The 13,089-nt window shown below is 34.4% G+C and overlaps 2 protein-coding genes across 3 annotated transcripts; both read left to right on the top strand.

The window, feature by feature from the left end:
- The first annotated feature begins 515 nt into the window (after positions 1-515).
- Positions 516-5,207, top strand: LOC114415555 (protein DEFECTIVE IN MERISTEM SILENCING 3-like). 2 transcript variants are annotated; one of them, XR_003667370.1, is made up of 6 exons: positions 516-1,615; positions 1,792-1,906; positions 2,427-2,664; positions 2,956-3,803; positions 4,183-4,343; positions 4,712-5,207. XR_003667370.1 is itself a non-coding variant. In XM_028380310.1 (4 exons), the coding sequence occupies exons 1-4, from the start codon at positions 1,580-1,582 to the stop codon at positions 3,158-3,160; spliced, it is 594 nt and encodes a 197-aa protein (XP_028236111.1). In that variant the 5' UTR covers positions 516-1,579; the 3' UTR covers positions 3,161-4,175. The 2 variants fall into 2 exon arrangements, 1 of the variants encoding a protein (XP_028236111.1); XM_028380310.1 differs by lacking the exons at positions 4,183-4,343; positions 4,712-5,207 and having other exon boundaries at positions 2,956-4,175.
- Positions 5,208-6,262: 1,055 nt separating this feature from the next.
- On the top strand, positions 6,263-11,697 carry LOC114415554 (CLP protease regulatory subunit CLPX1, mitochondrial-like). The gene is made up of 15 exons (XM_028380309.1): positions 6,263-6,791; positions 6,872-6,936; positions 7,048-7,151; positions 7,526-7,605; positions 8,054-8,104; positions 8,580-8,654; positions 8,747-8,824; positions 9,004-9,060; positions 9,388-9,458; positions 9,555-9,654; positions 9,754-9,858; positions 10,218-10,280; positions 10,578-10,700; positions 11,031-11,183; positions 11,269-11,697. Exons 1-15 carry the CDS (start codon positions 6,411-6,413, stop codon positions 11,335-11,337), a joined length of 1,575 nt encoding a protein of 524 aa, XP_028236110.1. The 5' UTR covers positions 6,263-6,410; the 3' UTR covers positions 11,338-11,697.
- Positions 11,698-13,089: the final 1,392 nt, after the last annotated feature.

Below are 13,089 nucleotides of genomic sequence, written 5' to 3'. Positions count from 1 at the left end.
TTATGAAAGCATATTTTTATACTTTTTGAAAGACTATTCCGCAAAAGGTGTCTTAAAAAGATAAATGTTCAACCTCCTCCTCGCAATGGTTTGCTTGCACGCTTCTTAGGACCTCACACCAAACCTTTTTCTCGGCCTTGCAAAAGAGACAACATCATCAACGTCACACTGCACTACCAGTCTACCACCCATCATCCATATTACACCATCCTGCCATCCTTTGTGTTGCACCGCACCCCCACCCATCATCATAGGTGAAGAGAAAAAACTGACGTGTACATTTTTGTGTGTAGATCTCCCCATCATGCCACATTGTCACCTTTTCTATTGTGGATGATTTCTTTGTTCGTTAAATTTGTTGTATGTTTGTGACAGTGGTTTCACCATGGACAAAGGCTTCATAAGAGGGGAGGGTGTTGGTGGAGGGAGTTGGCGTGGAAGGGCATTCAGGCGAGGGGTAGTTTTGTCCATTCATATAGTTTGGAGGTGCATGAAGCAAAAAGTGGAGTGCATTCCACAAATCTGTTCTTAATCTTTTCTCCCCCTCTCTCCTCGCCCAAAAACCATGATCATTATCCCAAGGCATCTTGCTAAATACACCTTCTAGTTTTCTAAATTAACTCCCTTTCTTCTTATTAAAGTTTTTATTACCAACTATACCCTTTAAACCCTATTTATACACAGCCCACAATTTTTTCTTTCTCTTCTTCCCATCAAAGTGCCCACCACCATCGAAAGCCATGTTGACCTCCATTCCATCGCCGGCATTGATTCTCAGACGGTAAAATTGGCTTCGTTCAACCACAAAATTGGGATCAATCATTGCCCCATTGATTCTCAAAGGAGGATCTCCTACTAATTGAATCCTTTTATTCTCAAGATGATCAAGAATCACTGTTAACGGAAAAAAAAAAATCAAATCCAAAAAAATGGAAACCAAATTTGCACAAAACAAAACTGGATGTGCACAAAAACAAACCAAATCTGCCAAAATTGGAGCCAAATTTGCACAAAATGAAACCAAATCCAAATATTTTTTACCCTTAATTTTGAAAGAGCACCTTTCATAATTCAGACTTGCATTTTTTCACGAAGAGACACATATTTTCATGAAGAGGCACAACTGTGGTTTTAAATTGCGGTTGCGGTTGTTGTTGCGTTGTGGCAAGTCAGAAAACCTTTATATTGTGGGATATGCGGCCTCGACCACAATTGCGGTTGTGGTGATTCAAAGTACCTTGACATTGTGGCCGCAATTGTGGTTGTGGAACGCTATTTAAAACCATGGACAGAACAACCTTTCATTATTTTCAAAATCTCTTACACACAAACACCTATATTTTTTCTATGCGGTTGAACTCCCCTGTCCCTCTCTAATCAAGTACTGGACTATTGCTCATTTGTTTACTTTTACATGTGTGCAAGCATTATCTGTATATATGAATGTCAATAAGCTCCATTTGTGCAGCATTCCCTTCATACAAATCCACTATCCATCCAAGGAGCTTCTTCAGCACTGGTGCCAGTGGATTTGAATGAAGGCACTGTTGATGCAAAGGAAAATGTGCAAAATGGAGAAATGCTACACATACAATCCAGCTTCCGACATTCCCAGGTGGCTTTCCTCTACTAATTGCTTGTTACTAAAATAATTTCATCTTACTTCTTTGTGTGAGCACATGTTGTATTATCTCATTTTATGGCAGATGCATTGTTTTGTTAAGTTTCTGAGTTTCAATTGAGTGATGATGCTTTTTACAAACTTACCTCATACCTGTGTAATACTTGCAGAAACTGGAAGATGATCTACGCATGTTAGGGACGAAAATTAAGCAGCATGAGAACAACCTATATCATTTGAACTCTGAAAAAAGCAAATTAGATGACTCTATTCTTCATTTGCAAGGTACATTTGTTGTGCCTTTTAAGGATTTTTTGTCCGTTTGGCAGGTGGAAAAGAAGATACTTATAATGAAAATATTTATGATCCTGTTCTGTAAGGTGTATTTACAGAACCAATGTTGTAAGCTTTTATATGGTTGCTTGCAATCACAAAGTAGGTATTCTGATGACAACAAAGTAAAATGTCAGTTCAGTAATATTGTTTCTGGTCACCAGAGGATTCTGAAAGGTGGTGCACTAGTTTTATCTGTTTATTTAAGCATCATGATTTTGGTTATAAGGTTAATGTAGAGCTGTTGATGTTATTCATATTACATTGCAACTTACTATATTTATAGACTGAAAATTAAGGTGCATATGTCAAATGTAGTCATTTGCAATTTAGGATGCAATAAAACTTTAAAAATTTTATTTGTTAAATGTTGTTTCTCTTTTGTGTAAATGATCTTTTGTTCCATTTTTTGTTAAAATTATCTACTAATGAAGGGAAAATATCATTTATGTTTTTCTTTTTGTATTCATAGTTACTATTGGGAAATCAGATTCTTCAAGTAAGGCCACAATTGGTGATATGGACAATCCCAACCCTACAAATGATGAGGAAGTGAATAAACAGATATTGCAGCATGAAAAATCTGCTGCTGGTATTTTGTGCCAGCTTAGGATTCATCATGGAGCTCAGGCTTCTCATCTTACATTGACAAAGGATGTTGTGGGTATTGTTGCTACTCTGGGCAAAGTTGAGGATGACATTCTTAGCAGGTATGTTTAGCAATATTTTCATTCAGCCAAGTCAAGCACTTATATCAAACTTGTAATAACTTCTCTTTTCTTCAGTCTCAGTGGCATTATCTTTAAACAGGAAGAAAAATTAATGTATTTCTCTTTATTGCTAATATCTCTGAAAATTTGGTTTTTGACCGAGTCAAATGACGTCATGTGATCTATGTAATAAACCTCACCTAGTAGCACAAAACTTTTGTTGTTGCTGCTATTATCTATGAATATGTAAGCACAGATGCAGTTAGTTTCACTGTACTTGTTGGATTGCAGACTTTTCTCGGAGTATCTAGGAGTGGAGACTATGCTGGCAATTGTTTGCAGAACTTATGAAGGGGTTAAAGCTCTTGAAATGTATGATAAGGAAGGATGCATAAATAAAAGTTTTGGTCTTCGTAGGCTAGGTGCCTCTATTGGAAGGGCTTTGGATGGTCGATTTCTAGAGATATGTCTTGAATATCTGAGGCATGCCTTCTAGAGTCTTGTGTTTATGCCTTTCATTTGTGGTTGTGGATAAGTTAGTTTTTTCTTCTTTTTTTTTTAAACTTTTTCATTTTGTATGTTTTAGGCCTTATGCTGGTAATTACGTGCTTGAGGATGCACAACGGAAGTTGGATATTTTAATCCCAAGATTGCCCAATGGGGAGCTTCCATCTGGATTTCTTGGTTATGCAGTGACTATGATTAATTTAGATAGCTCAAACCTATTTTGTGTTACTCCCAGTGGTTATGGCCTCAGAGAAACTCTGTTTTATAATCTCTTTTCTTGTCTACAAGTATATAAGACAAAGGCTAAAATGATACAAGCACTTCCTTGCATAAGTGAAGGAGCTCTTTCTTTAGATGGAGGAATGGTTAGGAGTTGTGGTGTATTTTCCTTGGGCAATAGCTAAGAGTATGAATGGCAAATTTTTAGTTATACATCATGTGTAATCTATGTCTCTCTCTCTCTCTCTTTATCTTTTGAGAATTATATGCAGGTTGAAACCTTAAATTATGCCATCCTGGGAATGGGAATAACTTTGGTGTTCTCCATTTTAAGAAGAAAACAGAAGATATTGATGGGAGAATAATCTTTCGTGCAATTGTATACCACAGAAATCTTTTCAATTTCTTAAGATGTGGGTGACTCAGCTGGATTAACTTTTAAAATGCTATCCATAATGAGGTCTAACAATGTCAATTATCTAAATCTTTTACTAGAATTTGTATAGAAACTCATGATATGAACTATGCAGTCTTGATATGTTGTCACACAACATGGAACCTCAACAGATGATCATTAAATCTTGTACATTTAAGGTCTTGTAGGTTCTTGAGTTGATAAATATTTTTGTGTTTACTGATGAAGAGCTGTTTTATGTTTTCAAATCTGTTTATAGAACCTTTTTCTTTAAATAAAAAAGTAAGCTTCATTTTAGACTGACGTATGTTATAATTTGTTTTCAATAGAATACAATCATTAAATATGTGAACTCAAAAAATCTGGGGAATGTGCAGGGAAGATGTTGATGTGAGATTCCCCCGACCAGAAAGATCAATGGGGCTTGATAACCACCACATTGACATTGAGAGACAATTGAAAGATGAAGTTCAATTACAATAAAAAGAAGGCTGACTATCTCAAGTATTTGGCGCAAAGTTCATCAGATGCAACTCAGGTAATCTATCTGGAAATTGGATTTTTAAACCTAGGTGATTAATTCATATGTTTTCTTGACCTCTCCCAAGTTATTTTGATTGTGTTAGAATGGCTCAAGTTACTTCTAACATTTTAGGAATTTAATCTATTACTATGAGCACTTTGTTTTGTGGATGAGCATATTCTAAAATACTGTCAAACTCAACAATGGGTTTTGACTATTAATTTTAACAGAGTCTCGTACTGAATAACGATGCATGTGCATGTCAAATTATCTAATTCCAAGCTTATCAAATATCTAGTTCACATAGTGGTTTCAATTGATGGGAGCATTTCATATCTGACTTTAACTGTTGTAATGTTTCTTTAATCTAATGGCACCATCAGGCTCAGATTGCTCCTGACAGATTTGCATGTAGATGATTGAATCATGGTTGACAGCATACAATGAAGAAGAGAGCCTGTGGCTGGCAACTTGTTTTTGTTCTTGAGCTTGTAGCTATATCCATTTTGTAATCTAGTTCTGGAAGGAGAATTTTCTCATTTTGAGTTCTTAAATTGGAAGATAAATTTTGGATAGTAAAACAAGTTCATTGATTTTTGAGGCTGGAGACCTTTCTTCAGTTAAGGCTTTATTCTTCTTCAAGTTTTGCTGTAAAGCAAAATCAGATTAGCCTTCATGACACCTGTGTAAGATTTACCTTTCAGTTTGCATGGTTACCCTTCTAGACCAGACATACAAGGTTGGACAACCTTTTTCTTGGTTCCTTGTATACCCTGTTATCTCATAGTACTCATGTATTGAGTGTTGGTTAGAGGCTGTGAATATTGTACATCTCTGTTAACTAATTTTTTCCCCATGGTTTTAAAAAATCCATTTAACTGTAGCCCTTAGTTTTCTTTCTTTCTCTGTCCTTCCTTGGGGAATCTGTGGATTGTTTAATGATGAATAATTTCAAGGGGGCACAAATATTTTGAAGAAAACTTATCGAATAACATTGATTTGATAAAATGGATGAGTTGAATTTACCAAAACGAGAGGACACGTTTATAAAATTATACTGGATTGGATATATTTCCAGTCGCGGTGTTTGATTCGGCCATGGGATTGATTAGAGGTTGTGCTACGTTTTCAATAATCCATATACGGAGTGTGGTCCAAAGGAGGGAAGGAAAAGAGAGGTTTCTTAATCTAGTATAGTTTAAGAGAAGACAAGAAGAGAAATGTAAGCTTGTTTGATCAGAAAGGAAAGTAGAGGGCAGGGGAAATATAGACAATATAGTTATTGATAAAAATATGATATATAATCATATATAATTGGTAGGTATTTCACTATTTTGTCATTGCAAAAACCTACCTAAAAAAGCAAGCGTGAGGGTGGAAAAGCTTCAGCAGGTTGAACATGTAATTGGAGGGACAATGATGTGCCTCCTGAAAAAGGTTATAACTCATAAAATTTACGAGAGGTTCTGAAAAAAAGGATAGAACAATATAGAAAGGTGAGAGAAAAGAGAAGGCTAAAAGAGAGTGTCCACTGTCCACGAGCAAATCTTCTCTGCAAGTTGTTTTTCTTCCTCAAGGTCTAAACCTCCATTGTCCATGTACATAGCGTGTAATTGCTAAAATATTACTTATTTTATAATTTTAAAATAGAAACATAAAGTGAGTTATACACATCATAAACATTTTTTAACACAACAAATATCTTTAAGTAGTTTTTGTTTTGATTTTTATTTTATAAAATTAATTTATTTATATCCTAATTGAAAATGCAACAACAACAAAAATATTGTAATTGAAGATGAGAAAAATCTTTGAAATTGAAAAGATATTTATAAGATGGTGATTTTATTTTATTTATCCTAAAATAATTAATTAATTTCATTTCCAGGAGACGTATCTTAGTCTATTTCGTCAACCTGTTACGGTTCACTTCACTTTCTTAAACTGTTTTTTAGTGGGTCGAAAAAAAAACGAATAACATTTTGAGGAGGTTCGGTAGAGTGGCGTGGCGTTTTACTCACAACATCATCAAAATTATCAAATCCACCTCTTCCGGCAACCTCAATTTCTGCTCCCTAAATCATGCTTGCGTTTCGATCGAAGCCTTGTTGCAGTTACAAGGAAACAGCGTCCCTCGCACTTGCACACTTCAGGCACTTGGTGTTCAACTACGCACGCGCCGGGAGCTCTCGGTGCCCTCCACGCGCCGGCTTCGGGGTTCGGAGAGGCTACATCGTCGTTGCCTCGTTGGGGGACCCACCCGAAGTCTGGTCCGGCGGCGGGATTGTCGTTCGCCCCGGGAATTCCAATTTCGAAGTCGCCGGCGGCGGTGGCGCCCCGAACTCCGGCGATTCAAAAGAGGGGTGCTGGGGTGGCTCCAATTTGGGGAACAGTTTCCCAACGCCAAAGGAAATTTGCAAGGGGCTCGACAAATTCGTTATTGGACAAGAGAGGGCCAAGAAGGTGTTTCCCAATTTTTCATCTTTTTTTTACACTTTTGGTGGTTTTGTTGTCCTCATTTGTGGTTCGATTGTTTTTTTCAGGTGCTTTCTGTAGCGGTTTATAATCACTATAAGAGGATATTTAATGAAACCTCTTTGCCCAAGTGGTTAGTGTTACTATTCTTTGCTGAGCTTTACCTCTTTTTAAACTATGTTGATTGTATGTAGGTATCAAGTATTAACTGATTTTCACATGTTCTTACTATTTGGAATGTTAGGCCTGCAGGAGATTCAGATAATAGTGTGAAAGTTGATGCTGCTGATGATGATAGAGTTGAACTTGAGAAAAGCAACATCCTTCTAATGGGGCCAACCGGATCAGGTAAATCAGTTTTTGCCTTCCGGTTGAGTGTTTAATGTTTATATTCTTCTAGTTTTTGACTTTTTGTATAATGTATGATATGATGCTTCCATTTTTGGAATAACAAATTGTTTGAGTCAGTGGAGAATAGATGACTCTCAGCCATGCAGTTTCTCAGTCAGTTGTACCGATATGTTAAAATTGTGTGCTGAGTCCTTTGGTTATATAGCTTAGTCTACCATGAAATCATTTTTTTTAATACTCAAGGTTGGGGCAGGGGGCAAGTTTGAGAACTTTTTTTTTTTATATCTTTGTTTCTTTGAACAATCATTAATGTCTTGTTATTGCTGGTTACTTGTGTAACTTGTTTTTCTTTGATGCTGTTTCAAGGACAGGGAAGACATTACTTGCCAAAACTTTGGCTCGATTTGTAAATGTTCCCTTTGTTATTGCAGATGCAACTTCACTCACTCAGGCAAGTTTGTGAGCTTTATTCTTGTTTTCTGATTTTCCATCTCCCAAAATAAAAGAAAAAAATAGTAAGGTGGGGACCTGGGGAAAAATGTTTATGTTTGGAGGATTATTCATTTGAAAGACTTGTAAAGCTCCTGTATAAGTTGTAACTTTTCAGCACAAAAGACATATTTTGCCATCCTGTAATCTTATGTTCTCAAAAGGTGTAGACATTTATGCAAATTCTGAACACAGAGAAGTTGAGATATATATCCAAAACATTTCCTTTTATCAAATTCAAAGTGCCCTGAAGGTACTTTGGGAATCATTTTCTTTCCTTTTCTCCTGTGATTAGAAATCATGCATTTATTATGTCTTATTCCATCTTCAAAAATATTTTCATCTTAATTTTTGCTCTGTGGAAACCATGTTTATGTCACGTGTCTAACCTCAGTGTCACCTTTGAACAGGCAGGTTATGTTGGAGAGGATGTGGAATCCATATTATACAAGCTCCTCATGGTAAATACTCTGATAAATGCTGACTGTGTTTTTAATACAAAATACTAATTTGGGTATCTTTAGATTAAACAAGACCAATGACTCTGTGTCCAATCTTTGAGGGTTAATGTTTCAAAGCTTTATTAATGAGAAGTGGAGCGTAAACTGGGTTTAAAGGGTTTGATGTATGATTCAACCTTCAGTAGATCATATGGTTTGAGTTCTTGTACTTTTATGATTTGAACATAGCACATAGTGCTGATGGTACTTATGCATGCTTTTGCAAAATTTTCTTTGTTATTGGGAATTAGTTTCTTTTATCTTCAACTCCCTTAAGTTTTTATTGAAGTATGGTTTTCTCCATGGTTTATTGATCTTTAAAAATTGATTGCTTCTTTCGTGAAATGGACTGGTTGCAAGTTGATGAAGGAATCATAAATTAACATAGCATCACAAACTGTAGTCTGAATCAAGCATTGCATGAGTTTATTTCCAGGTTGCAGATTATAATGTTGCAGCTGCACAGCAAGGCATTGTTTACATTGATGAAGTTGACAAGATTACTAAAAAGGTTCCTCCCTGTTTTGACTTTTTCCTCCATCTGTCAAATTTCAAAATCAAATATTTGTCTGCTGTTTTCTTCATCTACTCTTTACATTTCAGGCTGAGAGCCTTAATATCAGTAGAGATGTTTCTGGTGAAGGTGTTCAGCAGGCATTACTAAAGATGCTTGAGGGGACGGTTAGTTATTTTCATAATGATCAACACTGAAAGCTATTGGATATAGTTTTGTGAAACTGCTACTAAAATGATGTTGGAGTAGCAAAGTCAAGCATAGTTAAAGCATCTGGTTATTTTTCTAATTCTGTATTTTTAGCAATTCATTTTATATTGATCCTGTTGCATTCTTTCCAATCAAGGTTGTCAATGTTCCTGAGAAGGGAGCCCGAAAGCATCCTAGAGGTGACAATATTCAGGTATGTGTACATAGTCTTTGGTGCCTTACAATTTCAGGTATGTATATGCTTGTAGGGACTATCAGATATATTGATGGTGCTGCTGCATGGGTGCAATCACATTTCAATATTTAAGAGTGTTCTTTGTTTTAAACCTTTGAGAGAGCTTAACTGACGTTTCTTGTTCTTTTTTTCTCTTCATTCTCCAGTTTGTTTACATGTTTATGTGTATATGCTCTGATTGCACTCTTGCTTGGTTGAATTTCATTTTTGGTATCCTGTTACATAAGAGACATCTGTTGTTTTCATTTTATTTATAACTGTTGTGCTATCTGTGTCTCTTCCCAGATTGACACAAAGAATATACTTTTCATTTGTGGAGGAGCCTTTGTTGACTTAGAGAAAACAATCTCAGAAAGGTTGCACAAATCCTGAAAATTTAATAGTAGTGATATTAATATTATGGGGTCTCTGGTGTTTCTGTATGTAACTAGTAACTTTTCATTCCTTTTCAGGCGTCATGATTCTTCTATTGGATTTGGGGCTCCTATACGTGCAAACATGAGGACTGGTAAAGTCACAGAAGCTGCTGTGGCATCATCATTATTGGAAACTGTAAGTTTCATGAGGCAGATCTTGTAAGGATAGCAGCTTTTACTAACCCAACTAGATTCAACTTGGATCTTTACATTTTTTAAAATTGTTATTTTGCAGGTTGAAAGTAGTGATCTTATTGCATATGGTTTAATACCTGAATTTGTTGGGAGGTTTCCTATCCTTGTCAGTTTGTCAGCTTTAACTGAAAATCAACTAATTCAGGTAGGCTTCATGTGTGTAATAATTCAGCTTGGTTGCTCAGAAAAAAATGTATCTGTATTGCTTTTCTCATTTGGCCGTGTTAACAACTGAATGATGTATCTATGTAGTAGTGGATTAGGTATTTATTGATTGATTAAATAATTGAATGGGAAATGGTGAGAAAGTCAGAAGGACTGGCTTTCTCATGAGCCAAAGTATTGACTGATCTGGTATTATTTTGAATTTTTTCTTTTATTTCATCAGTCAATTAAATTGTGTGATTTACTTAAAAATATATCTTTAATAGTGCTTTATTTTTAAACTTTACAAGGTCACTTTTCTTGCTACCTAATGCCATTAATGATTTAAACTTTCTATAGGTCCTCTCAGAACCAAAGAATGCTCTAGGGAAGCAATACAAGAAGATGTTCCAAATGAATGGGGTAATATTTTACCAGCCTCTTTTTATTTCCTTGTATATTTTACAGATAACACGTTTTCTCTCCAATGGTTTAACCATGAGAAGATTCAATAATTGGTGATACTGCATCTTGATGCAAAACCTTAACACATTAAGTTTATAGGCCTTTCCACTTATAAATATTTTATTTCTTGTTTGTTCATTGTAGTTTTAAGGTATAGGGTAATCAGTTGCTTGATTGGATTTTGAATGGCTATAATAGGCTTTGTTGGGATTGAAATGACTGCTCTAACAACAATTTGATGTAATTTTTTTTCAGGTAAAGCTACATTTTACAGAAAATGCTCTAAGATCAATTGCCAGAAAGGCAATATCTAAAAATACTGGTGCTCGGGGATTACGATCGATACTAGAAAATGTGTTGGTAGATGCCATGTATGAGGTATGCTATAAATTTTAGTTTGGATTGATAATTTGTTCATACTGTATGACATGGCGTGCATAACATTAAAGACAGTAAAACTTAGTGACACCAGGCAATATTTAAGCTTTGGGTCTTGGCATCCACCTACATGATAGTTATTAGTTAACCTCTGTTATTATTATTAATATTATTTAGAGAACAAAGAGAGAATAGTCGACTTTTGAAACTTAAACAAGTACCTCCTAAACCATGATCTTTTTCTGTTCATTAGGAATTGGGTGTATTGGATTGTATTGCATCATGAAATGTGTAGATTATTTAGCTTAGCTTGTTGAACTTTTTGTGCAGATTCCTGATATTAGAACAGACGATGATGTTATAGATGCTGTTGTCGTTGATGAAGAGGCCGTTGGAGGTGAGGGGCGTGGGAGAGGGGCTAAAATCCTGTATGGTAAGGGTGCATTGGATCAATATCTTTCAGAGCAGAAAAATGATTCAGAGGTGTGTATAAGAATTTGTGATACATGGATTTTCTTTCTGCTTCTATCAAATCAATTCCTAATCATGCTTTTGTTTGTGCTCATAGACCATGGAGGCATCAGCTGCAGATAATGAAGCCGATACAGAACTTCCTTCCATTGTTGCCAGCATGTAACATGTTGCAAATATATATTATAGTTATCTTTGTACATATAGTTGATACATTTGTTGAATAATATACAAGGGTTAGAATCAGATGGTTCCATGTGGCTTGGGCTGAAATCAATGTACCATCAATGTAGTTTCCACGGTAAACTCCGTGGATTTGTTTGCACAAATCATAGTGAGGTAAACTAAATGCCACATACTTATAAGTGTACTGTACCTGATTCGTTATGTAAATTTTGAGTGGAATTATTGAAGGAACCGAAAATGTGTATCGTTTAAATGATCCAGGTTCATTCTTGTTTTTGTCCTGACTTTGGCCATTCAACTGAACTTTTGAGTAGAACAACATCCGATTGGTTAAATAAAACATTATAATTGCAAGCTTTATTGAACATTTCATTGGTTAGTGTTAGAAAATTCATTATTTGTTTTACCACAGGTACAGCTCTTGCTGCATAAAATAAGTGGTGATCCTCAACGTGCAGAAACTAGTTACAGAATTCGGTGGCTTAGTTGGAATTATTCAATTTAACAGTGCCGATTATTAGTATTTTATATAATATACACGAACTTTCTATTTGCATTTGAAAGTTGAAAGTTGGAACAATCAATCACAAGCCTTGTCAAAGTAACGTGTTATTTCTTGTCTCATGATATATCTGTTTTGTTTTTAATTTTTTTTAAATGAATGTTCGTTATATTAGAAAATAAAAAGTATTTATTTTGGAAAGTTAAGTATTAAATATTTTAATTATGTATTAGTGTCTTATCTAAATTATTTAATAAATTTATAATTTATAATTACATTTAATTTTTTAACAACGATGGCTTTTTTAAAAATGTTTATCATAATTTTTTTAATTACTAATATTTTTTTTTTGAAAAAGAATGTGAATTGTCTTAGAAGACAACTTATATAAGATAAAGTACTTTTCACCACATACGAGAGTTTTTTTAAAACTTAAAAAATCCTTAACCAGACTATTCTACAAATAATAAAGTGTCATCATATGGTGAGTATAACTAATAACTCTATCTGTAGCGTTATTCTTTAAATATTTGAATTAAAGAATGTTACCTATGTATATTAATTCACATTAATTTGCATTTGTGTCTGCTTCTTGGAGAAATATTTAAATTGCAATCCTCTCCCATCTTATTTGAAAGTATGCATTCTCCTTCCTTCAAAAATAACTGTTTATGTGTTATATGAGTTCATTTCAAAATTCCTTATTGTTGATTGAGTATCATTGAGATTTTTTCTTTCTCGTGGTAATTCTCAATACGATTAATAATTAATTTTGTAATCTCATTATTGATTTTGTGCCCTTTAAAGAAGAAATAAAAGGTTTTAAAAGTCAGTAATAAAATATTTAAAATTTACCTTGCCTTCTAAAATATTAAAATCAATAATAAGATATTCACAATATAATTAAGAGACTTTTATGATTATTCTTCATTGTTAAACAAAATATTTATATTAAAAAGATCACAAAGTGTAACTTATAATATTAATTTCTCAAGAAAAAATACATTTTAAAATAAGAAGAAAGAGAAGTGTTAGTCAGCATCTCTAAGAAAAATAGGAGTATACTTCACTCTTCTATTACCATTTTCTTACAACTATTTTCATTCTTTAATTATGCCCTTACTTTAATTTTGTCAGCTTTGTGCGTCTAGCATATTTATTGCATTTATGATTTGGTATTATTTGCTATCGCAATATCAATCATCAAATATAACACCAAAGCAAGCCAAG

Source organism: Glycine soja, chromosome 6 (assembly GCF_004193775.1).
Source record: "Glycine soja cultivar W05 chromosome 6, ASM419377v2, whole genome shotgun sequence".
Classification (NCBI taxonomy): domain Eukaryota; kingdom Viridiplantae; phylum Streptophyta; class Magnoliopsida; order Fabales; family Fabaceae; genus Glycine; species Glycine soja.
Note: the sequence above shows the minus strand (reverse complement) of the source record. Positions and strands in the feature narration are given on the sequence as shown.

What these genes read in the sequence shown, in the direction of transcription:
- LOC114415554 (XM_028380309.1), top strand. Translation starts at nt 6,411, where the DNA reads ATGCTTGCGTTTCGATCGAAGCCTTGTTGCAGTTACAAGGAAACAGCG. An exon ending in CTAGAGGTGACAATATTCAG is followed by an intron (nt 9,061 to 9,387) that starts GTATGTGTACAT and finishes GTCTCTTCCCAG; the next exon opens with ATTGACACAAAGAATATACT. An exon ending in AGATGTTCCAAATGAATGGG is followed by an intron (nt 10,281 to 10,577) that starts GTAATATTTTAC and finishes ATTTTTTTTCAG; the next exon opens with GTAAAGCTACATTTTACAGA.
- LOC114415555 (XM_028380310.1), top strand. Translation starts at nt 1,580, where the DNA reads ATGCTACACATACAATCCAGCTTCCGACATTCCCAG. An exon ending in CCAGCTTCCGACATTCCCAG is followed by an intron (nt 1,616 to 1,791) that starts GTGGCTTTCCTC and finishes TAATACTTGCAG; the next exon opens with AAACTGGAAGATGATCTACG. An exon ending in GAGGATGACATTCTTAGCAG is followed by an intron (nt 2,665 to 2,955) that starts GTATGTTTAGCA and finishes GTTGGATTGCAG; the next exon opens with ACTTTTCTCGGAGTATCTAG.